At 58.9% G+C, this 26567-nt stretch overlaps 1 gene segment (V, D, J or C); it reads right to left on the reverse strand.

Annotated features, from left to right (window-relative positions):
• Positions 1-755: 755 nt before the first annotated feature.
• LOC150054988 (immunoglobulin heavy constant alpha 2-like) overlaps positions 756-26567 on the reverse strand; it is a 128193-nt gene continuing 102381 nt past the window's right edge. The window contains 4 exon segments of the C gene segment in view: positions 756-968; positions 4634-4966; positions 5110-5451; positions 5721-6023. Coding sequence covers positions 760-968; positions 4634-4966; positions 5110-5451; positions 5721-6023 — 1187 coding nt within the window.

Consider the following 26567-nt stretch of genomic DNA (forward strand, 5'->3'; position numbering starts at 1 on the left):
GACTCAGTGATCAGGACCAGGGCTCAGTGCTCAGGACAGGGTCCGTTAGTTTGGATTTGTGCTTAGGGTTCATTGTATAGTCTGGGTACATCTATATCTATATCTATATATTTGTTCAGGACCAGTCCCACTGCTCAGAACCTACCCTTGCTGCGTAGAAGTATGACCCAGTGCTTAGATCCAGCATCCAGTGATCAGGAGCTGGGTCCAGTGACTGGAGACCTGGACAGAGTTCCAAGGAGGTGTCCCCCTGGGACCCTGCCCTGGAGAGGCCGCAGGAGCCTCTAGCCTCCGTCTCAGGCAGAACCAGGTCATCTTGGACAGTCAGCCAGTAACATATTGTCCTGCTTTGACACCTACATGTTCTGTGACCTGCAAGCCCCACCTGGGTCACCACACTCTCCCTGGACCCCCTCCCCTGATCTGAAGACACCTGCCTTTAAAAGTCTGAGGACATTTGTGTTTGGCATGGATTTATTGCACAGGAAGGAGTGTGGGATAGTGGGAGACATGCAGGTTGCACTGTCGATGCAGACGGTTCCTCCAGCCTTCCCTATGAAGACAAGAGGGGCTGGGGCCTGAGGGGCTCCTGAGGTGGGCAGCATTCCCCCAGTGCCCCAGCCCCAGGCTCCATGTCCCCAGTGCTTCCTGCTTCCCGGGGATGTGCTGGAGACTGGTGGCTCTCTTTTCAGAGTTAGGCACCCATGACCACTGCCACCCCCGCTCTCCCTCCCCTTCCCCACCTGTTCTGGCCGCTCCTCAGTACTGGGGGTCCTTGCTGCCGAGGGGCCCTCGCACACTTGTCACCGTGAGTGCCGTGCTGTAGAACAGGCTGAGCAGGAAGAGGGTGAGGAGGGTGACGGTGGTGGGCCACAAGCTGGCTCCAGGGGTCTCCTCCAGGCTGTCCTGTGGCTGGTCCAGCAGCACCCAGGGAAGAAGCTCTTCACATTCTGTAAGACACGAACGGCCTGACAGACCAGACCCAAGTGAGCATCAGCCGGGGCCAGAGTCCTCCCTCCCATGGCTTTGGACTGGTGACAGTGACGGCAGGGGTTCCCGTCTCAGGCTAGAGGTGTGCCCAGGGAGGGCAAGGGCAGCTTCTGCTAAATGGCTGGGCCTTGCTGCTCTGCAGAGGCCACAGGACCCCCTCTCGAGGGGTGTGTGTGTGTGTGTGTGTGTGTGTGTGTGTGTGTGTGTGTGTGCCTGGTGAGAGGCCTGGCAGCACAGGTGAGGGAACACAACCTTCTCAGCTCCACGAGGGGCTGAGCCCAGGCTGGCCAGGCCCACCCCATCTAGGTGCTTGATCCTGGGCCCAGAGAGGGCCAGACACACCCGCAGGGAGGTCTCTGAGTGGGAAGCGCTTGAAGGGTGTGAGCAGAGACCTCTGTTCCATTCCCAGGGAACCTCAGCTGAGGGGTCACTGCTCTCTCCAGGGACCTAGGGTGTAGACTTCCATAGTAAGTGTGAGTCAGACCTATAGCCAATCACTCATCCTTCTTTCTATTCATTCCCCCAATAAAGCTATCATCCACTCGTCCATCCATCCACTTACCTATCAATCCACCCACCTAGTCACCTGTCCCCATCTGTCCGTCGATCCATCCATCCTTCTAACCATCCACTCATCAGCCATTGGCCCATTTACTTCCAGTTCATCCGCGATTCATCCATCCATCCACCATCTCCCCTCTGGCTACTCCCTCAGCTATTTAACCACCTAGCTGTCAGTCCTATGTCCCACGAACCCTCTGCGGGGCTGCCCCCTCTCCACTTGCTGGTGCACTCCTTCAGCTACCAAGTCTCCTTCCTTCTCCTGCTCTGGAAAGCCCCTGCTCTGAGCCAGGCTCCGGGCCCCGTGAGGCGGCTGGGGCCCCCGGGGCCTCTGAGGCAGGGTTTCCTCAGATGGTTGGCTGCTTTTCCTTCTCCCTTCTGGTGACTGGACTCTCAGAGGGCATAGCAGTGTTTGCTCAGGGTACAAGCGGGCTGCCACTCCACCTTGGCCCTTCAAGCAGATGGAGGCTGCTGGAAGTCAGGCTCCCTTGGGGAGGCTCTGAAGGCATCTGAGACGAGAGCAGGTCCCCACTGCCCTCTTGTGGGCACCTGGTGCCCGCTGCCCCTGCAGGTGTTGTGGAACTGTTCTCTGTGGTCTTGGGGACGGAACTATGGAGAGGCCTGCAGGAAGGCCTCTGTGAGAGAGGCCTCTGGCTTGCTCGGGCTCCTCCCGAGCCTTCCCCTGCTCTGCCTCTGGTTTGTTCACTCTGGGCTTAGGGAGGGAAGGGAGACTTGGTCTGTGGGCCAGGCAGGGCACAGAGAATGCCTGAGAGGGAATTGTCCCTTCACTGAGCGTGGTGTGCTGGGCACGCAGGAAGGTCAGGAAGGGCCAAGCCAGCAGGACTGGGCCTGGGCACCCGGGGACCCGGGCCTGGCAGGGCTGTCCCCGCCTCCCTGGAGCCCTGCGTGGGCTGTGCCCTTCCTGCAGCACCTGCAGGACTTGGTGTGGTGAGTGTGTAAGTATGTGAGTGCATTGTGCCCTCCTGCACACGTACATGGCAGTGGTGTGGTGCTGGGCAGGCGATGCCATGTAGCTCTTTCTGGGAGAGTCACCAGTTCTCTGCATAGCCGTGCTTGCTCTGCCCACTGAGAACAGGCCTCCTTCCTCCTGCTGCTCCTGGAGTCCAGACCCAGGACTCTCCCATGGCCACCTGCTCTTCTCCTGCCCCTCTGCCCCCCACCCCGTCCTTCCTGCCTGCAGCTCAGGGTCGCCCTCTAAGATACAAACAGCCATGTCACCTGCCCACTCAGGAACTCTCCACAGCTCCTGATCTCAGGCTTCACTCTGAGCTTGGCCTCAGTTTCTGTGTCATACAGTCAGACAGTCACAGGTACACTCACACACAAGCACATGTGCATGCACACTTACAGGTACACACCAACATATTTGTACACATACACCCACAGGCATGCACACAGGTGTACATGCTCACAGGCACACCCAGCTAGAGGTGTGCACAGACACATGCATAGCCATTCACAGGCACATTGTCACACAGGCATAGATGCCTTAGAGATACACACACAGGCACACAGCACTCATAGGCACACTTACAGTTGCACACACAGTTACTGGTATACAACACAGGTATACACTCACAAGCATTCACACATTCACAGGCATACACACTCACAAGCATGCACACACAGGCACACACTGGTGCACACACACTCACAAGCATGCACAGATTCACAGGCATACACACTCACAAGCATGCACACCCAGGCACACACTGGTGCACACACACTCACAAGCATGCACACACAGGCATACACACTCACAAGCATGCACACATAGGCACACACTGGGTGCACACACACTCACAAGTGTGCACACACAGACACACACTGGTGCACACACACTCACAAGCATGCACACACAGACACACACTGGTGCACACACACTCACAAGCATGCACACACAGGCATACACACTCACAATCATGCACACACAGGCACACACTGGTGCACACACACTCACAAGCATGCACACACAGGCACACACTGGTGCACACACACTCACAAGTGTGCACACACAGACACACACTGGTGCACACACACTCACAAGCATGCACACACAGGCACACGCTGGTGCACACACACTCACAAGCATGCACAGATTCACAGGCATACACACTCACAATCATGCACACACAGGCACACACTGGAGCACACACACTCACAAGCATGCACACACAGGCATACACACTCACAATCATGCACACACAGGCACACACTGGTGCACACACACTCACAAGCATGCACACACAGGCACACGCTGGTGCACACACACTCACAAGTGTGCACACACAGACACACACTGGTGCACACACACTCACAAGCATGCACACAGAGGCACACACTGGTGCACACACACTCACAAGCATGCACACACAGGCATACACACTCACAATCATGCACACACAGGCACACACTGGAGCACACACACTCACAAGCATGCACACACAGGCATACACACTCACAATCATGCACACACAGGCACACGCTGGTGCACACACACTCACAAGCATGCACACACAGGCACACACTGGTGCACACACACTCACAAGCATGCACACACAGGCATACACTGGTGCACACACACTCAGAAGCATGAATACATTCACAGGCATACACACTCACAAGCATGCACACACAGGCACACACTGGTGCACACACTGGTGCACACACACTCATAAGTGTGCACACACAGGCACACACTGGTGCACACACACTCACAAGCATGCACACACAGGCATACACACTCACAAGCATGCACACACAGGCACACACTGGTACACACACACTCACAAGCGTGCACACACAGGCACACACTGGTGCACACACACTCACAAGCATGCACACACAGCTGCACACGCCCATGAACATGTGCTAGCTATGAAGGCACTCCATGGTGCCTGAGGCCCCAGAGACTCAGGCAGAGGAACGGAGCCTGCCTTCCTGGTCCCAGGCCCTTCCGGTGTGTGTGAGTTATTTGAGGATGGAATCGGTGGGGCGGCTCAGTAACAGACGCCGTCCACGTCTGCCATGACCACAGACACATTGACATGAGAGGGTTTACCCGACAGGCGGTCGATGGTCTTCTGGGTGAAGCCCGTGGGCAGGGTCTCGTGGCCCACCACGCAGGAGAAGTTGTCACCCTGCTTCCAGGCTGCAGCTCCCACGCGCAGCACGCTGGTCACGGAGAAGACGGGGGCTCCCTGCTCGGGCTCGCGAAGGGGCTCCCACACCAGGAACTCGCTCTTGGGCACATCCTGGTTGCCGTGAAGCCAGCGCACCAGCACCTCCTTCGGGCTGAAGCCACGCACCAGGCAGGTCAGTGACACCAGCTCGTTCAGGTCCAGTTCTTCTGCTGGCGGCGGCAGCAGATGCACCTGGGGCCGGAAGGTGTTCTCTGGAGGGCAGAGACGAGGGTCAGGGGTCTGCCAGAGGGGAGAGAGCCCGGGCTAGCCCCAAACTTCCTTAGGTCGCCTCAGTTTCCCTCTGTAAGATGGCATGGGGGAGGGAGTGCTGCGGGTGTCTGGGGGCCGGGCACACCTGTGGTCTTGGCGATGGTGAGCGTCAGCGGGGCCTTGAGCTCGGAGTGGCTGGCTGTGCACGTGAAGGTTTCTCCCCGGTTCCAGGGCTGCGCACAGCCGGGCAGCACGCTGGTCACACTGAAGCAGCCACAGGCAGTTTTCTTGGGCTCCTCCTGAATGGGGGTCCTCCCGCTGGACGACTGCCAGGTGAAGGTAACTCCCTCGGGGTTTCTGAGGCCGCTGAGTGTACACTTGAGGCTGGCATCCGCGCCCAGCAGCAGGTCCTCAAGGGCCGGCCGGTGCAGCGTCAGTTGGGGCTGGCTGCACTCAGGTGGTGGTGGTGGTGTTGGTGTTGGTGGTACTGTTGTGGGGAGAAGCTCTGTTAGTCATCGCGCCCTGCCCCCTCCCCCTCTGCCCTGCCCCCTCCCCCTCTGCCCTGCCCCCCTCCCGCTGCCCTGCCCCCCTCCCCCTGCCCTGCCCCATCCCTAGGCCTACGTCCCTCCCCGCTGGTCTGGAGCCACCCTGGGGCAGTCCATTCAGGTGGCCCCTGAATCCTCAGTCAGGACGTGGGTCCAGGCACCGCATCAGGCCTGGTCCAGCAATGGCCCCGCCCCCAGCCTGCCCTCTGACCTCTGCATGGCACTTCCACAGTCTTGGCAGGGCTGGAGTCGTGCTGCGCGGAGCAGGTGAGGGAGGTGCCCCCTGGGCACTGTGCGGCTGGCAGGGTCAGCTGGCTGTTCATGCTGTACCGGCCGGCTGGGGCCAGGGCAGGTGGGTAGTTTAGCAGGGTCACACCCTCTCCGCTTTTGCTCCAGGTCACATTTATAGGTCCCGAGGGGAAGAAATCGTGGATCAGGCAGCCGAGGACCACTCTGTTATCGGGCACAGCCTGTGCAGGGCTCAGCGGGAAGACGGATGGGGCTGTCTGGGGCACTGGAACAGGAGCAGGCTGTGAGTTAGTGAGCCTTCACGCTGGCCTGCCTCTCCTTTACACTGGAGGAGCCTGGCTCCGGCAGGGCCAGCGCTTCTTGCTGTACTGCCTTGGAACTGACCATGGCAATCCTTTGCCGGGCCAGGCGACCCCCCAGGACTCATCGCAGTCAGTAAGTGGTGCTCATTGCACCCCCCCCCCACACGTTACCTGAGCCTCACCGCCCTCCCGCAGTGAGCACAGCCGTGCTCTGGACCCCAGAGTTTGGGGGTCGTGATGTGTTCGATGCGTTCGTTCAGGTAGAGGCTCAGCCTGCCTGAGTGGGGAGGTGCAGGGCAGGGCGGGCTGGAAGGGGGAGGGGACCATCCTGTCAGCGCTGCCTGCCGCCCCAGCACTCTGATGTGGATCCACAGTTGGCCTCAGACTGGGTCAGCCGGGCAGGGCCCAGACAGCCCACCTCAGCTCAGCACACTGCAACCTAAGACGGCCAGAGGAGCCCAGGCTAACCTAGTGGCTTAGCCCAATTCAGCCCAGCCTTGTCCAGTTCAATCCAGCTCAGCTTAGCCTAGCCTAGCCCAATTCTGTTTAGCCTGTCTCATGCCAAGTTACTGCAGATAGCTCAGCTCAGCTTGGTGTCAACTCTACTCAGTCAGCCCAGCCCAGCCCAGCCCAGCCCAGCTCAGCCCAGCCCAGCCCAGCTCAGCCCAGCTCAGCCTAGCCTAGCCCAGCCCAGCTCAACCCAGCCCAGCCTAGCCCAGCCCAGCCCAGCCCAGCTCAGCCCAGCCCAGCCCAGCCCAGCTCAATCCACTCAACCCAGCCCAGCCTAGCCCAGTTCAGCCCAGCTCAACCCAGCCCAGCCCAGCTCAGCCCAGTTCAACCCAGCCCAGCCCAGCTCAGCTCAGCCCAGCTCAGCCCAGCTCAACCCAGCCAAGCCCAGCTCAACACAGCCCAGCCCAGCTCAACCCAGCCTAGCCTAGCCCAGCTCAGCCCAGCTCAGCCCAGCCTAGCCCAGCTCAGCCCAGCCCAGCCCAGCCCAGCCCAGCCCAGCCCAGCTCAGCCTAGCCCAGCTCAGCCCAGCCCAGCCCAGCCCAGCCCAGCCCAGCTCAGCCCAGCCTAGCCCAGCTCAGCCCAGCCCAGCCCAGCCCAGCCCAGCCCAGCTCAGCCCAGCTCAGCTCAGCCCAGCCCAGCACAGCCTAGCCAAGCTCAGCCCAGCTCAGCCCAGCTCAGTCCAGCTCAGCTCAGCCCAGCCAAGCCCAGCTCAACACAGCCCAGCCCAGCTCAACCCAGCCTAGCCTAGCCCAGCTCAGCCCAGCTCAGCCCAGCCTAGCCCAGCTCAGCTCAGCCCAGCCCATCCCAGCCCAGCCCAGCCTAGCCCAGCTCAGCCCAGCCCAGCCCAGCCCAGCCCAGCCCAGCTCAGCCCAGCCTAGCCCAGCTCAGCCCAGCCCAGCCCAGCCCAGCCTAGCCCAGCTCAGCCCAGCTTAGCCCAGCCCAGCACAGCCCAGCTCAGCCTAGCCCAGCTCAGCCCAGCCCAGCTCAGCTCAGCCCAGCCCAGCGCAGCCTAGCCAAGCTCAGCCCAGCTCAGCCCAGCTCAGTCCAGCTCAGCTCAGCCCAGCCCAGCGCAGCCTAGCCCAGCTCAGCCCAGTTCAGCCCAGCCCAGCCCAGCTCAGCCCAGCTCAGCCCAACTCAGCCCAGCCCAGCCCAGCTAAGCTCAGCCCAGCTCAGCTCAGCTCAGCCCAGCTCAGCTCAGCTCAGCCCAGCTCAGCCAAGCTCAGCTCAACCCAGCTCAGCTCAGCTCAGCTCAGCTCAGCCCAGCGCAGCCCAGCCCAGCTCAGCCCAGCTCAGCCCAGCCCAGCACAGCCTAGCCCAGCTCAGCCCAGCTCAGCCCAGCTCAGCTCAGCCCAGCCCAGCGCAGCCTAGCCCAGCTCAGCCCAGCCCAGCCCAGCCTAGCCCAGCTCAGCCCAGTTCAGCCCAGCCCAGCCCAGCCTAGCCCAGCTCAGCCCAGCCCAGCCCAGCGTAGCCCAGCTCAACCCAGCTCAGCCCGGCTCAATCCAGCCCAGCGCAGCCCAGCCCAGCTCAGCTCAACCCAGCTCAGCCCAGCTCAGCTCAACCCAGCCCAGTTCAGCCCAGCACAGCCCAGATCAGCCCAGCTCAGCTCAACCCAGCTCAGCTCAGCTCAGCTCAGCCCAGCCCAGCCCAGCTCAGCTCACCTCAGCGCAGCCCAGCCCAGCTCAGCCCAGCTCAGCCCAGCTCAGCCCAACCCAGCCCAGCTCAGCTCAGCCCAACCCAGCCCAGCCTGGCTCAATCCAGCCCAGCCTAGCCCAGTTCAGCCCAGCTCAGCCCAGCCTAGCCCAGCTCAGCTCAGCTCAGCTCAGCCCAGCTCATCCCAGCCTAGCCCAGCTCAGCTCAGCTCAGCCCAGCCCAGCTCAACCCAGCCCAGCCTAGCTCAACCCAGCCTAGCCCAGCCTAGCCCAGCTCAGCCCAGCCCAGCCCAGCTCAACCCAGCCCAGCCTAGCTCAACCCAGCCCAGCCCAGCCCAGCTCAACCCAGCCCAGCCCAGCCCAGCCCAGCTCAACCCAGCTGAGCTCAGCCCAACCCAGCTAAGCTCAGCTCAGCCCAGCCCAGCTCAGCCCAGCCCAGCCCAGCTCAGCCCAGCCCAGCCCAGCCCAGCCCAGCCCAGCTCAGCCCAGCCCAGCTCAGCCCAGCTCAGCTCAGCGCAGCCCAGCTCAGCCCAGCTCAGCCGAGCCTAGCCCAGCTCAGCCCAGCCTAGCCCAGCTCAGCCCAGCTCAGCCCAGCTCAGCCCAGCCTAGCCCAGCTCAGCCCAGCGCAGCCCAGCTCAACCCAGCCCAGCCTGGCTCAATCCAGCCCAGCCCAGCTCAGCCCAGCTCGGCCCAGCTCAGCTCAACCCAGCCCAGCCCGGCTCAATCCAGCCCAGCTCAGCTCAGCCCAGCCCAGCTTAGCTCAACCCAGCCCAGCCCAGCTCAGCCCAGCTCAGCTCAACCCAGCCCAGCCCAGCTCAGCTCAGCCCAGTTCAGCCCAGCTCAGCTCAACCCAGCCCAGCCTGGCTCAATCCAGCCCAGCCTGGCTCAATCCAGCCCAGCCTAGCCCAGCTCAGCTCAGCTCAGCCCAGCCTAGCCCAGCCCAGCTCAGCTCAACCCAGCCCAGCTCAGCTCAGCTCAGCTCAGCCCAGCCTGGCTCAATCCGGCCCAGCCTAGCCCAGCTCAGCCCAGCTCAGCCCATCCTAGCCCAGCTCAGCCCAGCTCAGCCCAGCTCAGCCCATCCTAGCCCAGCTCAGCCCAGCCCAGCTCAGCCCAGCTCAGCCCATCCTAGCCCAGCTCAGCCCAGCCCATCCCAGCTCAGCCCAGCTCAGCTCAGCCCAGCCCAGCCCAGTTCAGCCCAGCTCAGCTCAGCCCAGCCCAGCCCAGCCCAGCCCAGCCCAGCTCAGCCCAGCCCAGCTCAGCCCAGCCCAGCTCAGCCCAGCTCAGCTCAGCGCAGCCCAGCTCAGCCCAGCTCAGCCGAGCCTAGCCCAGCTCAGCCCAGCCTAGCCCAGCTCAGCGCAGCCCAGCCCAGCTCAGCCCATCCTAGCCCAGCTCAGCCCAGCCCAGCCCAGCTCAGCCCAGCTCAGCTCAGCCCAGCCCAGCCCAGTTCAGCCCAGCTCAGCCCAGCCCAGCCCAGCCCAGCCCAGCCCAGCTCAGCTCAGCCCAGCCCAGCCCAGCTCAGCCCAGCTCAGCTCAGCCCAGCCCAGCCCAGTTCAGCCCAGCTCAGCCCAGCCTAGCCCAGCCCAGCCCAGCCCAGCGCAGCGCAGCGCAGCCCAGTTCAGCCCAGCTCAGTCAACTTGGCTCAGCCCAGTCATCTTAGCTCAGCTCAGCTCAGTCATCTCAGCTCATCTCAGCTCAGTCATCTCATCTCAGCTCAGGCATCTCAGCTCATCTCAGCTCAGTCATCTCAGCTCAGTCATCTCAGCTCAGTCAGTCATCTCAGCTCATCTCAGCTTAGTCATCTCATCTCAGCTCAGCTCAGTCATCTCAGCTCAGCTCAGTCATCTCAGCTCAGCTCAGGCATCTCAGCTCAGCCCACTCAGTCATCTCATCTCAGCTCAGCTCATCTCAGCTCAGTCATCTCAGCTCATCTCAGCTCAGTCATCTCATCTCAGCTCAGTCAGTCAGTCATCTCAGCTCAGCTCAGCTCAGTCATCTCAGCCCAGTCATCTCATCTCAGCCCACTCAGTCATCTCATCTCAGCTCAGTCAGTCATCTCAGCTCATCTCAGCTCAGTCATCTCAGCTCAGCTCAGCAGTCATCTCAGCTCAGCTCAGTCAGTCATCTCAGCTCAGTCAGTCATCTCAGCTCAGCTCAGTCAGTCATCTCAGCTCAGCTCAGTCAGTCAGCTCAGCTCAGCTCAGTCAGCTCAGCTCAGCTCAGTCAGTCATCTCAGCTCAGTCAGTCATCTCAGCTCAGTCATCTCATCTCATCTCAGCTCAGTCATCTCAGCTCAGCTCAGTCAGTCATCTCAGCTCAGCTCAGTCAGTCATCTTAGCTCAGCTCAGTCAGTCAGCTCAGCTCAGCTCAGTCATCTCAGCTCAGCTCAGTCAGTCATCTCAGCTCAGCTCAGTCAGTCATCTCAGCTCAGTCAGTCATCTCAGCTCAGCTCAGCTCAGCTCAGTCATCTCAGCTCAGCTCAGTCAGTCATCTCAGCTCAGCTCAGTCAGTCATCTCATCTCAGCTCAGTCATCTCATCTCAGCTCAGTCATCTTAGCTCAGTCAGTCATCTCAGCTCAGTCAGTCATCTCAGCTCAGCTCAGTCATCTTAGCTCAGTCAGTCATCTCAGCTCAGTCATCTCAGCTCAGCTCAATCAGTCATCTCAGCTCAGTCATCTCATCTCAGCTCAGTCAGTCATCTCATCTCAGCTCAGTCAGTCATCTCAGCTCAGCTCAGTCAGTCATCTCAGCTCAGTCAGTCATCTCAGCTCAGTCAGTCATCTCATCTCAGCTCAGTCAGTCATCTCAGCTCAGTCAGTCATCTCATCTCAGCTCAATCAGTCATCTCAGCTCAGCTCAGTCAGTCATCTCAGCTCAGTCAGTCATCTCAGCTCAGCTCAGTCATCTCATCTCATCTCAGCTCAGCTCAGTCAGTCATCTCAGCTCAGTCAGTCATCTCAGCTCAGTCATCTCAGCTCAGCCCACTCAGTCATCTTAGCTCAGCTCAGCTCAGTCATCTCAGCTCAGCTTAGCTCAGCTCAGTCATCTCAGCTCAGCCCACTCAGTCATCTTAGCTCAGCTCAGCTCAGTCAGCTCAGCTCAGCTCAGCTCAGTCATCTCAGCTCACTTCTCTCAGTCAGTGCTCACAGGCATGGGTCAGACCACCCCCTGCCATCTCCTCCTTTTTCTTTGCTCAGCCTGGCCTGGAGGTCTCTCATGCTTCCCAGGAGGGTTTTCTGTCCTGCTTCGGGGCCCAGAGTTCCACTGTCATAGTCTGTGTCTGACTCAGTTCCTGCCCTGGGCTCCTCTGGGTCTCCCTCTACCCCCTGGCTCTGGCTCCATGACGGTGCTCTGTTCTGTTCATCCAGAAGCCGGTGAGGCCAGAGAGCATGGGTCCTACCTGCTCAGGAGGGCTGCTTGGTGTCCTCCCCTGGAGACGGCGGGATCCTCGTGGCTGGACAGCCTGTCACTTCAGACCCCTCCTCTCAGCTGCTTCCCACCCTCCCCAGAGGCACCGCAGTGAGAAAGGAGTGCCGGCTGGGCTTGGGCCTGGCTCCGTGGCTCTGTGCTCTCAGCAGCCACTGCCCTGCTCTGGCTGGATGCTGAGGGAGCAGGCTGGAGAGGGGCTGTGTGACTGCGTGTCAGGCCCCCACATGGGGTCCTTTGCCCACTTCCTGTTCCACCTCCACATTGTGGCCGTTCAGCTCCACGTCATGTCTGGTCTGTGGTCTGGCTGTGGTGGGGACAGGTGCGTGTGGCCTGGCTTTTGTGACCCTCTGAGCCACAGTGGAGCCAGGACTTCACATGGCTAGTCTGGGCGCCGAGCTCGACACAAGGACAGTTATGGACTCAGAGACGCTGAGACAGATGGAGAGGGCGTGAGGCAGGGCTGAAGGGGCGCTGTGAGCACCCGTCCTGAGGGACAGGGCTCTGGAGACCTGGGAGGCCACGGGGTGGCATGGCATCTGCTACGGTGTGACTGGAGGTGCTGCAGCTGGCCGTGAGGGGCGGTCACTTTCTTGGCCAGCCCTGCTGCCAGGTGCAGCCTGGCCCGAAGGCCTCGTGCTTGGTCACTCATGGTTCCTGCCCGGTGCCTCAGGACATCCTAGCTTGCTGGTGGGGCAGCAGAGCATTTGCCAAATTTCCACATGCTGTGGCTGGGCAGATCGTGGTCTTTGGTATAGCATGCCAGCTCCCTCCAGTGACTTGCAGTCGGGTCCCTGAGGACCCCTCTGTGACTGTGACCTCTGACTTTGCTCACAGTGGGCTCATTTTTGCTTTTCCTTTAGTCTAAGAGGCAACATGGGTCTGGGCTGGAGGCCAGCAGATGTGACGGACAGGCTGGGAGACGCGTGGTGAAGTTTCTCACACAGGGGAATGGCTTGACCCTTGACCCTTGGGCTTGCCTTCCCCTGGCCCTGTCCCTGTCCTTTTCCCTGGGACCCTGCCTCCCAACACCTCCCCAAAACACACTTAGGAGACATGGCGCTCTGCAAAGGAACTTTACTAGGAAACTCAGGGGTGAAGCAGATCTGGGAGCTCAGGGGTGGAGATGGAGGAGATTTGGTGCGAGGAAGCGTATAGGAAACTGGTCACCTGAGTCATCAGGTCACAGAACAGAGCAAGAGCAGAGCGTGAGCGCCGCAGACCAGCAGGCTTGCCTTGGGACGAGGCGTTATTCAGGAATAAAGCCTGGGAAGGGCAGAGTCTCCCTCAGCCCGGCCGAAGGGGAAGGGGCACCCCTTACAATCGGCTCCTCAAATATTAGGGAGAAAGAGTGAAGTCGGTGAGGGGGGCGGACGGAAGTGGGGTGAGATGGAGGCGGGGTGGGTGAGCCATGCTGTCTTCACTGGGGACTTGCATGCAAGTGTTGGTGGGAGGCGGCAGCATCAGATAGGGCCTTGGTCTCAGCTCTCTTCTCCCAAACTGCAGGCTATGCTTGTTCAGGGCCAAGGGGAGGGGAGATGATTCAGCCAGGACTGCAGCGAGGACAGTTCTAAGATGGGGCTGTCAGAGGAGACGGCGAGTGTTTCAGGTTAAGTCACTTTCCACCACACAGGGCTGGGGCCCAGCTGGGCTTTCCCTGAAGGAAGCCACTTCCTGCCGGTTGTGGGTCCCTCTGCCTGGCCAAGTGTCCAAAGCACCCAAGACTCCCGTGGTCTCACCCTTCTGGAGGAGGAGGCTTGACCGCCTCCACATTCATGGAGACAGGGGCTGGGAACAAGGGGTGGCAGGGAAAGGGGGGCCAGGCCCAGGGGGGCTGGACTCCAGGAAGGAGGCGCTGGGGGTCCCAGTGTGTCTCGGCTGTAGCTCTGAACTCAGGGTTGTGGGCAGACCATCATCTCGGGGCCTTCGGTGTGTCCTTGGGTTTATTTGGTTAGACAGCATGACACTTATGCCCGAAGGCCTACGGTGCCTGGTGCCTGCTACAGCCCTGGACAATCTGCCGAGGGGACAGAGGCTACTTAGAGGCTCATCTCAAAGCAGGCAAGGCTGTGGCCAGTGGTCTTTACTGATTCCTTGCACCTTGAGTTTGAGCTGGAATCTCCTGGACTCCCGTGTGCTGGTGGTTGGAGCCCCCCACGCCGGCCCCCACGAAGGGCTGATCTGTCTGCTCCTTCCTGCCATCCAGGCTGAAGTAGGGTCTCACCCAGAAGCACAGACTGTCCGCGTCGAGGCCTGCGTGGGGGCCGGCGTCCACCTCAGGCCTGCGGCTGGAGGACGTTGGCGTAGTCGTGAGTGGGCTGGGGTGTGTCCCGCGGCAGGGCGGAGTAGACCCACTTCACCTGGAGGAGCGGGCGTGTGAGGCTGCAGCACCCCAGCTCCGCACGCCCCTCCCGGCCGCCAAGGCCCAGCCCCACCTTGAAGAGGGTGATGCAGGCGCCATAGCTCACGCTGAGGAGGAACAGCACGACGAACACACAGGTGCTGGCCCACAGCTCCTCTAGCTCCTCAGCCTCCTCCGTGCACAGCTCCTGGAGATCTGGCTCTGGAAGGACCAGCTAGTCAGCCCTCCGGGCCTGGGGGCGGCGGGAGGGGTGGAGCCCTTGCGGACCCCGTGGGGCCTGGGGGGCGGTGGGGAGGGGTGGAGCCCTTGCGGACCGGTGGGGCCTGGGGTGGCAGACTCCCTGTCTGACTCATCCCTTGCTCAGCCCAAGTCAGCAGGAGCTGTGGAGAGGCCCTGGTCCTCTGGCCTTCCTGACCTTGATCTTTGATTTCCTCTCCCCCATGCCACCCCCAGTGTGTCCCGGCTGATTTCTCTGCTACTTCACGTGATTTCTGTCCTGGCGGCGGCTGGGTCCTCACAGGCCCCTTCCCGGAGATTTCCCGAGGACCTCGGGAAGGGCCCTGGGCTTCCAGCCTATCTCCAGAGATCTGTAGGTTCTTCCTGAAGGAATCTTGGCAGCGGGTCTCCCAGTAGCTGGTCCAGCTAATAGTCTCTGCTTTTAGCCCCTTGGGCGTCCTGGCTGCCTCCCTCCGCTTCCACCCCACTCCCTGCTCCCCAGCCTCCCAGCATCCATGTCTCTGATCCCCACAGCAAAAAACATGTTGAGGGGAGGGGTGGAGGGAGGAGGGGAAACAGGAGAGAATAAGGGAGGGGTCACAGTGTTTGACAAGAATTGCTCTCATTTCCTTCTTAGGTACCTGTAACACCTCTATGCATCACCTTTACAATCAATAAAAGGGAAGGGAGAAGCAGATATCCTTCCCTCTGTCTCCTCTGGGGCTGGGCTAGAGTGAGGAGGGTATGGATGGATCTGGAGCATCCTCCAGTGCGTGTGTGTGTGTGTGTGTGTGTGTGTGTGTGTGTGTGAGCATCTGGGGCTGCTGCAGTGGGGCTCGTCTCTGAGCCTCTGCGGCATGAGGGACTCTCCTTGCCTGTATGTGGTGGGTCTGTGGGAACAGTTGTGCATGTGTGTTGAGGGCCTCTGGCTTGCCCCTGGGCTGGGGCTGGGAGAGGTGGGTGTAGCCTGGCTCTCACACCCTCGCCCTGGGTGGACATGTGTCCTGTGTTGAGCTGTGGTTGAGCAGGGAGCATAATCATGTCCACTTGATGGCCTTGCCTCCATGTGTGTGTCCATATGGTCCTGTGTGTGTGTCCATCAGTGTGTTTATGTGTGACCGAATGTCTGCACATGTTTATGCGCATTCTCCCCCTGTGTGTGCTCACATGTCCCTGCCTGTCTGTCTTTGGAGGACAGAGGGGTGGCAGGGAGGGAGGAGACATAGGAGGTGGCTGTGTCACCGGTACCAGCAGGGGGGCCAGGCCTCTGTGTCTGTCTTGGACTCAAGCCCAGGTGTGTTGAAGCAGGTGCGCAGGGCTCATGAGGGGATTGGGCTAATGGGCAGTGGTGGGCCAGGCCGGCCCAGGGGTGAGCATGCTCACAGTGTGTCACCAGCAGCGGGACACAGCGGGTGGCTCAGCATGTGGATGGAGTTGCCCTGGCGTGGCGGCGTGGCGGTGTGTGCCCCGTGCGTGTGGGAATGCAGTGGTGGGTGGCTGGGACGGGCTGTGTGAGTTTGGTTGCTCATCTTAGTCCCCCAGTGAGTCTGCAGGGGCTGGGGCTGTGCAGCAGGACTGGGAAACCCCAGCTGCTGACCTGGACAGCACACACCGTGCAGCAGGGCCTCCGGTGTCTGGATCACCCGGCCCCCGCCTGAGGACCTCTTTTGACTGCCACAGTCCTCAGTGGAGGGCAGGGAGGGCCGGCTGGCGGGGTCTGGGCTGGGCCCATCTGCTATTTGACAGACACCCCTGGCACACAGCCACATGGATGAGGCACGCCTCTCCCTCCCTTGCCCCATCGCTTGTGGCCCTTCTCTTGGGAGGCCCTTGTTCTGTGCCGGGATTCCTCTTCTTCCAGCCTGCCAGCACCAATGACATCATCCAGGCTCAAAGCAGACACCAAGCATTTATTAGAAGCTTCCTTGCTCTCCCCAGCTGGACGGAGCCCTGGGAGGGAGGAAGGAGACAAGGAGGCATCATTTACCGGGGTTCTTGGACAACATTTTTTCCAGGATCCAGGGCTTGTCCACTGCCTCATGGACCACGCGGCAGGTGAATTTGTTACTCTGCATCCAGTCGGCCCTGGTGACCTCCAGGCGGCTGAAGATGAAGAAGGTGGGGCTGGAATCGCTTGTCTGGAGGGGCGGTGTGATCCCATGCTTGCTGTCGGGAAGCGGCTGCTCATTCTGCAGCCACTGCACCGAGATGTCCTTGGGGAAGAAGTTCTGGATCATGCAGGAGAGAGTGAACTTGTCGCTGCTCTCCTCCTCGGGGGGCGGGAACAGGTAGACCTCGGGGACCTGGCGCTGCCCTGTGGAGGGAAGGAGGTCAGCCTGGCCTCTGGCTTCCGCTCTCTGACCCCAGGGAGAGCCCGCGCCCAGCCCTGCCGTGCTCACCGGGGGTCTTGGTGATGGACCGCATGATGCCCTTGGGCAGGAGGTGGTCCTGGGTCACGGTGCACTGATAGGCCTCGCCGCTGAGCCAGTCCTGTGTGCTCACGGGCAGGGTGGCCACCACGCTGGTGGTGGCGTTGTAGTGCCGCGTGCTGCTCCAGAAGCCCGCAGGGGCTGCCTTCCCACTCTCCAGAGACCAGGTCACCCTGACGCCCTCCTCGCTCTCCAGATCCACCACGAGACAGGTGAGTGTTGGTTTTTTGTGGACGTACAGGTCCAGGGGGCTGGGCGGGAGCAGGTAGGCATTCACACCTCTCGGCTCATATTCTGTGATGTAAGGAGGGGTGCTTGGGATTCAGTATCCACTCAGACCCCCGGGGGCCTGGGGGCCAGGGGGGGTGGGGCGTCGGGGTGGGCGTGGCCCACTGGGCAGGCAGGGGCAGTGGGGTGGGCGGGGTCAGTGGGGTGGGCGGAGGCCGCACCTGTGCACTTCTGGGCATGGGCCTGCAGGATTTCGCCTTTGTAGGTGACCTGGCAGGTGAAGATGTTCTCGGACAGCCATTCTTCCTGAGTGACATTGAGTTCACTGGAGGTGGAGGCCAGCTTGCCTTTCTGCGTGGGTGGGGCAGTGTGATTTGCCCCTATGATTGGATGATTGTTCTTTAGCCAGGTGACCTTGAGATCACCTGGGGTGTAGCCAGAAATGAAGCAATAAAGGCGAATGGAGTGGAACCCTCTGGGGTCACAGGAAGAGTGGAGGAGCTCCACTGTGATGTTGGAAGAGAGGCAGGCTATGGGAGAGACAGCAAACAGTGAGTGTTTCCTGAGTTCCCCAGGCCCTAGCCCAGGACCCTAGCACACAGGGCACCCCCTGCCCCAGGGCACCCCGCAAGTCTTCTTGCTCTGATGTGGTCTCTCACGCTGCTGTTGCAGCCAGCTTGCCCTGCTCACCTTGGATGGTTTTGTTTTCGTAGGTTGCAGATGGTTCATGCACCACACGGCAGGTGAATCTCTTTGTGGTCAGATTGTCCAGGACGGTCATTTGACTGGTGGTGACATAGAGGCCAGAGCTGAGCGTGGCAGGGAAGTTCCGGACACTCATGTTCTGGTTGACTTCGTCCCAGGTCACAGTCACGGGCTCCGGGAAGTAGCCTGTCGCCAGGCAGCCCAGTGTCTTGGAGGTGGGGTCTTTGCAGCAGGGCCTCAAGGGAAAGAGGATGGGCTTCTCCACAGAGGCTGTGGAGCAGGTTCAGGTCAGACTGGCCTGAGACCATGACCTTCTAGCAGGGTGGTAGGTGGGTGTTGTAGGGGTGGGGCTCTGGAGACCCTGCTCACACTTATCTTCATTCTGTGACTCCATCTCTTCCTCCAACTTCCAGGCCCAAGGGCCCATCTCATATCTCTGTACCGCTTCCCCTGGGCTGTTGTCACCCAGTGGGCACAGGCGCTCCTGGAGAGGCCTGGCCACAGCCCTGAGGGCTTGAGTGTGGACTGTGGTGGAGCAGAGGCACCAGGGTGTTCCCGTAGATTGGAATCCAGAGCATAGAGGGCCACAGAAGGGCACAGAGGGACATACAGGGACACAGAGACCCCACAGGACTTGGGAATGCCAAGATTCCAGGGATCATGGTATTGTTTCTCTGATAAGGGACTGGGGACCCGGAGCTTTCCAGGACTGATAGTGCTGTGCCCCATCCAGTGGTGTGGGAACCTTGAGGGAAAGTCACCTAATCTCCTCCCTGGGTCTATACCCTCCAAGGTGTCTGGGCTCTGCTCCTTAGACAACGGACCGCTCTGCCAGTGAGCACACAGAACTCAGCTCACTCTGCCCTGCCTCCTGTCCAACGAGCACACTAGACAATCTATACCACAGTGGATAGGTAAAACCATCCCAGATCAAACAATTTAGAGGAATTGTCAAAGACAATTTGTCCAAAGACAAATGAGGCTCACAAAGCCTATCTCAGCCTAGGGCAGTTTAGCATGGCTCAGATAAACTCAATTTACCAGAGCTCAGCCAGGGTAAACTCAGCTAATAATGCAATGCAGGCAGCTCAGCTCAAGTTCTGACTGGCTCAGCCCAACTCTTTCCAGTTTATCTCAGCTAAACTCAGCTTCAACCAGTGTATCTCATCTTAGCTAAACCTGATTGGCTGAGCCCACATTAGCTCAGTTTAGCTCAGCCCAGCCCAGCCCAGCTCATCTCCTCTCAGCCCTGCTCAGCCCTCCCAGCCCATCTCAGCTCATCCCAGGCCAGCATCGACCTAGCTCAGCCCAGCCCAACTCAGTGCACCCCACCTCAGCCCAGCCCAGCCCAGCCCAGCCTAGCCTAGCCCAGCCCAGCTCAGTGCACCCCAGCCCAGCTCAGCTCAGCTCAGCCCAGGCCAGCATCAACCTAGCTCAGCTCAGCCCAGTTCAGCCCAGCTCAGCCCAGCCCAGCCCAGCCCAGCCCAGCCCAGCCCAGCCCAACCCAGCTCAATGCACCCCAGCCCAGCTCAGCTCAGCCCAGGCCAGCATCAACCTAGCTCAGCCCAGGCCAGAGCATTCCAGCTCAGCCCAGCCCAGCCCAGCCCAGCCCAGCCCAGCCCAGCCCAGCCCAGCTCAGCCTAGCTTAGCCCAGCCCAGCTCAATGCACCCCAGCCCAGCTCAGCTCAGCCCAGGCCAGCATCAACCTAGCCCAGCCCAGGCCAGAGCATTCCAGCTCAGCCCAGCCCAGTTCAGCCCAGCCCAGCTCAGCCCAGCTCAGCCCAGCCAGCTCAGCCCAGCCCAGTTCAGCCCAGCTCAGCCCAGCTCAGCTCAGCCCAGTTCAGCCCAGCCCAGCCCAGCCCAGCCCAGCCCAGCCCAGCCCAGCCCAGAGCATTCCAGCTCAGCCAGCCAGCTCAGCCCAGTTCAGCCCAGCCCAGCCCAGAGCATTCCAGCTCAGCCAGCCAGCTCAGCCCAGTTCAGCCCAGCCCAGCCCAGAGCATTCCAGCTCAGAGCATTCCAGCTCAGCCCAGCTCAGCCCAGCTCAGCTCAGCCCAGTTCAGCCCAGCCCAGCCCAGCCCAGCCCAGCCCAGCCCAGAGCATTCCAGCTCAGCCAGCCAGCTCAGCCCAGTTCAGCCCAGCCCAGCCCAGAGCATTCCAGCTCAGCCAGCCAGCTCAGCCCAGTTCAGCCCAGCCCAGCCCAGAGCATTCCAGCTCAGAGCATTCCAGCTCAGCCCAACTCAGCCCAGCTCTGCCCAGCCCAGCCCAGAGCATTCCAGCTCAGCCCAACTCAGCCCAGCTCTGCCCAGCCCAGCCCAGCCCAGAGCATTCCAGCTCAGAGCATTCCAGCTCAGCCCAGCCCAGCCCAACCCAGCCAGCTCAGCCCAGCCCAGCCCAGCCCAGCCCAGCCCAGCCCAGCCCAGCCCAGCTCAGCCCAGCCAGCTCAGCCCAGCCCAGCCCAGAGCATTCCAGCCAGCCCAGCCCAGCCCAGCCCAGCCCAGCCCAGCTCAGCCCAGCCCAGCCCAGCCCAGCCCAGCTTAGTCCAGCCCAGCCCAGCCCAGCTCAGCCCAGCTCAGCTCAGCTCAGCCCAGCCCAGCCCAGCCCAGCCAGCTCAGCCCAGTCCAGCCCAGCTCAGAGCATTCCAGCTCAGTGCACCCCAGCCCAGCCCAGCCCAGCCCAGCTCTGTGTAGTTCACCATAGACCTCCCAGCCTATCCAGTGTAACGTAGCCCACTGCAGCCCAGCCCAGCCTAGCTTTTAGCTCAGTCCAGCCCCGTCCAGTCCATCCCGCCTCACCTCTGTTCAGCCCATCCATCCAGTTCCGCCCAGCCCAGCGGTTTGGAGTAGTTCAGCTCAGTCTGGCCCAGCGGCCCTGAGCTGCAGTCAATCAGCTCACTGTGCCGTTGAGCACTTTTTAGCCTGCTGCCATTTTCTGCATGGCTGACATCTGTCCTGAGTGTTCACAGGACAGATTCATGCCTGGAACTTCGCCTGGGGTCTCTGAACGCCTCGACCTCTGTAGCTCTCAGTCTGGCGGGGACTCACAGCCTCGGTCCATTTCTAATCTCTGTGTGCCTCTGTTCAAGGAAGAGACAGTGACCAAGGAGCTGGGTCCTGCTGAGAGGGCAGCTCAGGCACCCCTCCCCCCTCCCCTGGTCCATTTGATAGGGCTTCCTCCTGGGTCATCTGTAGATGCCGCTGCTGGCAGGACCATCACCTGTGCCCATCTGTCAGGTTTCTGGACAGGCACCTAGAGGATGAAAATTGCTAGTAACCATTGTTATTTTTATGCCCAGGTGGTAGTGCCTGGGCTGTGTGCTTGTGGGGGGTGTGTCTCTGCCCCAGTGCCCTCGGCTAAAGTGCATGGGAGCCCCAGGCCCCCGGCAGCCCTGGAAGTTCCCTTTTCTGTCTGTTCTGGGGAAGTGCACGGTGTGATGTTGGGGTCTCAGGTGAGGCCCCTCTGCGGGGACACCCTGGCCCGGCAACCCTGGAAGTTCCCTTTTCTGTCTGTTCTGGGGAATGCACGGTGTGATGTCGGGTCTCAGGTGAGGCCCCTCTGCGGGGACCCCGGGCAGGTTTCAGGTGAGGCCTCCGCTCTGCAGCCAGTCCACGGATTCACTTGACTGGCTCTCACCTCCAAGCCATGTGTGGGGAGGCTGTGCTGGCTGCTGTCCTGAGGGGAAGCCAGCCGATGCTCTGCACAGGGATGGGTGCTAGGCAGTGCCATCTACGCTTCTTCAGCAGGACTTCAGGGAGATGGAGAAATGAAGGAGAGAGAGGACCGGCCATGGATGTGAGCCTGCAAGGGCTGGATCCTGCATCAGCCTGGCGGCTGTCGTCCTGAGCTGGTGACCTCGGCCTGGTAGTCACTTGTAGGGGACAGTCTCCAGACTGGGGACTCCACCTGCTGCTCTGCCAAGGGAACGGAGACTGACCAGCCTGCACAGAGTGTGCAGAGGAGGCCAGAGGCAGGGAGTGCTGGCGCAGGTCCAGCTTTGGAGTCAGCTATAGGAGAAGTGTGTCTTGCTGGAATCAGGCTCAGGATGCCCTGCAGCCATAGCCAGTGCTCCACTGCCATATGGGAAAAAAGGGCTCAAGCCCACGGCAGGCCTCCTCCATGCTGAGGGAATGAGCAGAGGTCAGGTCTCCTCCATGCTGCGGGAATGAGCAGAGGTCAGGTCTCCTCCATGCTGAGTGAATGAACAGAGGTCAGGTCTCCTCCTTGCTGAGTGAATGACAGAGGTCAGACCTCCAGCATGCTGAGTGAATGAGCAGAGGTCAGGTCTCCTCCTTGCTGAGTGAATGACAGAGGTCAGACCTCCAGCATGCTGAGTGAATGAGCAGAGGTCAGGTCTCCAGCATGCTGAGTGAATGAGCAGAGGTCAGGTCTCCAGCATGCTGAGTGAATGAGCAGAGGTCAGGTCTCCTCCATGCTGAGTGAATGAGCAGAGGTCAGGTCTCCTCCATGCTGAGTGAATGAGCAGAGGTCAGGTCTCCTCCATGCTGAGTGAATGAGCAGAGGTCAGGTCTCCATCATGGTTAGTGAATAAGCACAGTCTTGAGTAGGAGAATGTTTGAAGCGTGAAGGACATTCCCCAAGGGAGCATCCTGGCTTGGGAGAGAGTAATGGGACCCATTTGGAATAAGAAACATGAGGAGGAAGTCTGGTGAGGAGGGGGGGCCTAATGCTGTGGAAGGGTGGAGTGAGTAAGGAGGAAATGGGGCAGAGTCCCTGAGGATGTAGAGGACATAGAGTCAAAGTCTCCATTCAGGACACCCAGAAAGGAGAACACAAAAAGTGTGGGGATCCCTCTGGCATGGCACCATGTCAAAGAAGGCAGCCAACAGAGGGCCTGATGGGGTCACTCACTGATACAGAGAAGAGGTAGTGTGGTGGGTGTGTGGCCGCTGTGGTAAAGGTGGGGGGTCTGAGGTGGGGCTCCTTTGGCTTTTGGCAGTTTGGGACCAAGGAAGGGCAGTCAGGACATGGACTGACCTTCAGAGGGAGAGGAGGGGGTTCAGTGACTCCTGACATGATCGCCTCCCGGGTTCCAGCACCAGATGTTAAGGTTCAGCGAAAGGAGGTCTTCACATGGTTCAGGCAGAAAAGAGTTTATTGTGGGGGGAGCAAACTGCTGGCCCAGAGGAGGAGGTGGCATGCGGGGGGTGGGAGTGGGGGTGGAGGGGAGGGAAAAGATGGGGGGGCTCTGGATGAGTGGGATTGTATGGGCAAGGTGGGGGAGGGGGTGATCTCAGCCTGGACAGCTTCTCACTGTCGCAGGGAGGGGTGACTGGGGTGATTGGGTGAGGGAGTGATCTCAGAGCCTGGGGGCCTTGGAGGTCTCACAGTCAGGCGATTTCTGCTAAAGCTATGTGCTGTCTTTCATGAAGAGGAAGGGGAGGGGCTGTTCTCTCAGGTAGAGCTAACCTAGCTTGTTCAGAGTCCCTCCAGCATTCTGGGTCCATCTTGAATCAGACGGGAACATTGCCCAGTCTGTTTCCCCGGTGGTTTCACACCACAGTGGCGGCTCCGTGTGAACACTGGAGAATTCACCTTTTCTGCATGGGAAGATTGACTTGCTTGCTGTTTCCCAGGAGGGCACGCGAGTGCTGCACCGCAGGCAGGCCATTCCTGTGGCTTGACTGGAAGCCCCTCACCCCAGGGGGGGTGTTCCACACTGGGCCTGCTAGGGTCACTGCCCTTGGTCCTCAAGAGACCACAGACTGTTTTGTATTTTCTGCTTCATTGCTACAATCCATGTAAGCCCACACCAAATTCCAGCCCCCCGCACAGCCTCTGATCCTGAGGGCAGGGGGTTTGCCCTTCACTGCTGTATCTCACCTGTTGAAGACCCAGCCTGGCCTGTTCCTTTTTCCTCCATTTCCCTAACAGACAGAGTAACTCTCAGATTATGCAGTACCAGAGGAGATGGTGAAGGGGTCAGGACAGGTCCCGGTCTGCCCCAAGGCCAGGGCGACAGTGGCTACACGGGCCTTGTGTGGTCAGTGACTGCGCTTGGGACAGGACTGAGGAGTTGTGTTGGTCCTTTCCAGCTCAGCCTGCTCGGCCAGGGAGTGACCAGTTACCTGCCTTTTTCTGTAAGTCGTCTCGTCCCTGGGGCCAGTGAAGACGTGAATAAACAGCCTCTAACAGCCCAAGTCCATGTCTCTGGGGTTCTCTGGCTTGCTGAGGCCCACCTGAGGAATGCAGACGGAAGGAAGCCCCAGTCATCAGCTGACTCCTGTTCCTGGAGCAGGTGCTCAAAAGGCATTGGACAGGATTCGCCTCCTGTCCTCCTAGGTGTCTGAGTCTCTTGTCTCTCAGGAGTATCTCTGGACCCGAGACCCTTCATTCACACGGTCACGGCAGGAGGCGTGCCCTGTACTCCCATCTCCAAGAGGACAATCCTGACCTCAACTCTGCCGGCCCCAGGCCCAGCTGGCCTCATCCAGAGCCAACAGTCAGCTCCTGGTGACTTTTCCTTTTCCTGCCTTATCTCCCCCTCCCTCTGTCTTTCCTGTCACCCTGCACAGCGGGCCCCACCCAAGGCCATCCCAGGTGGAAGACCCTCTTTATGAGTTATCACATCCGTTCTGCTATCTTGGCAAATGCTTCTCCACCTCTTGCCTCCTTCCTGGCACTGACATGCCTGTGTGGCCTGAATTTCATCCCAGAATGAACCATAGCCAAGTCTCACCCATACCTGATTTGGCTGAGTTTTGGAGGAGAGTTTGCAATCAGAGCTGAAGCCAGGATGGGGAGACCTGGAGGATGGGTTGGTGGGGTGACTTCTTCAAAGCCTTGGGCTCCTGAGGGCCCGAGGGCAGGCTGCCATAGGCCGAATCACGTCCCCGACAGATCCACTTGTTGGTATTTCCATCTCCAGAATCTCAGAATGTGTTTGTATTTGGAGATTGTTGCTTCCTGATTTATCTTGTCTGTCTGATATTTATCTGTGTAATTTAGCATTAGTTTATGTGTACAGCACATCTTGACCAGAGCCACTCCTTCCACCGTTCTCTGCCTCACCTTTTCCCTTCAGTCATGTTGGTTTTTTTATTTTTTCATATAGGACATCAAGTAATAAGGCCATTCTCATTTTCTAGGCCCCCCTTCCCCCATTAAAGACACGTTTCAGCTTCTGCCACAACCTGCTGTGACTGAGGACAAGGCAGCAGTGAAGACTGGATGGTGCGATTGAGGCTTGGGGTACCTGGGGACCGGAACGTCCACCAGCTTCAGGTCCCAAGGTTCCACTCACCAAGGGTTTTATTGGGCTTCCTATTGGGAAGCATGTGCGGAAAACCAGGGACACATATCAGCATATTCTGTATAGAGGTGACAAATGACTTCCTTATCTTGGGAACTGCAGGTAAGCAGCCAACAATTTCCAGTTTGCATAACCTTAGTCTACTCCCAGGCTCCAGGCAGCGTAGGGGCAGATGAGCCCACAGAGAGCACCCGGGATCCTGAGCTTCCTCAGGAGAATGGCCCTCCAGACTCCATTTCTTTTTTTTCATATATTTTTTATTGTAATGAATAGAAGGGTTACATTATATTCACCAGATGGAAGGTGCACCACTTCACATACATTGATTCCCTTTCTCATGGCTTGGTTAGACTCCATTTCTTTTTTTCATATATTTTTATTGTAATGAACAGAAGGGTTACATTATATTCACCAGATGGAAGGTGCACCACTTCACATACATTGATACCCTTTCTCATGGCTTGGTTAGACTCCATTTCTTTTTTTCATATATTTTTTATTGTAATGAATAGAAGGGTTACATTATATTCACCAGATGGAAGGTGCACCACTTCACATACATTGATACCCTTTCTCATGGCTTGGTTAGACTCCATTTCTTTTTTTCATATATTTTTTATTGTAATGAATAGAAGGGTTACATTATATTCACCAGATGGAAGGTGCACCACTTCACATACATTGATACCCTTTCTCATGGCTTGGTTAGACTCCATTTCTTTTGGATCTCACAGCTTGGAGTTTTAGGCTCTCACAAGCCCCCTGATAATTATTTTTTTTAAAGCTGTCTGCACTTTTCCAAGGGTTTACACTCTGACTGTCCTGCCAGGTAATAAAGACTGCCTTTTGTCTGTACTCTGTGTCTGAGTGGTCTTCCATTATCCAAAAATAAATTTACCTACTACCTGATTTGTGGGTTTGTTTGTCACCCCTCTGTACATGACCAAATCTCAGGATGACCACCAAGGAGACCACGAGAGTCAGATGTCCCGAAATGCAAAAGCAAGGCTTTATTCAAGCAGGCTGCAGCTTAGCCCGTCCTCATGCCAACTCAGCGGAGCTTAGGAGGAAGCCAGAGCTGAAATTTTACAGGGCTTTTAAAGGCAAAGACCACAGATTTACAGCAACACAGCAATCAGGTGTTTGAGTGAGATAAGGTGGGGGTCAGGGACATTCCAGGAGCTAAAGGGGAGTTCCACGCTGGTTGAGTTTTATTCAGTTGTCTGAGGGTAGTTTTATGGCTTAGAAAACAAATGCTATCCTTGGATTTTACGTGAATTCTAATTTTAAAAGAGACAGGTCAGTTCCTAGAACTTATGGACACCACAATCCTATTTCTTTAATTTATGGGCACTCTGGGTCACTCATAGCTTAATGTAAACAACAAGATGGTTGCTGCTTCAGAATGGGGGTGCTTTTTGGCTCCTCACTTTATAGTAACAATTATTAACATATTCTTTTTTGTTGTTTTGCCAGCCCTGTTCATTAAGCTCAGGGCCTGAGCACTGCCCTTGGGCTTTCTCAAGGCTAGAGCTCTACCAATTGTGCCTCAGCACCACTTCTGGCTTTTTTTCTATGTATGTGGTACCGAGAATTGAACCCGGGTCTTCGTGCATGCGAGACAAGCACTCTACCACTAGGCGAAACTCCTGGCCCTAAAATATCTTTATTTATTTATTTACTTTTAAAATATGAACAACAACAAATGCTGGCAAGGG

Source organism: Megascapheus bottae, chromosome 14 (assembly GCF_031878675.1).
Source record: "Megascapheus bottae isolate mThoBot1 chromosome 14, mThoBot2.hap1, whole genome shotgun sequence".
NCBI classification, from domain to species: Eukaryota; Metazoa; Chordata; class Mammalia; order Rodentia; family Geomyidae; genus Megascapheus; species Megascapheus bottae.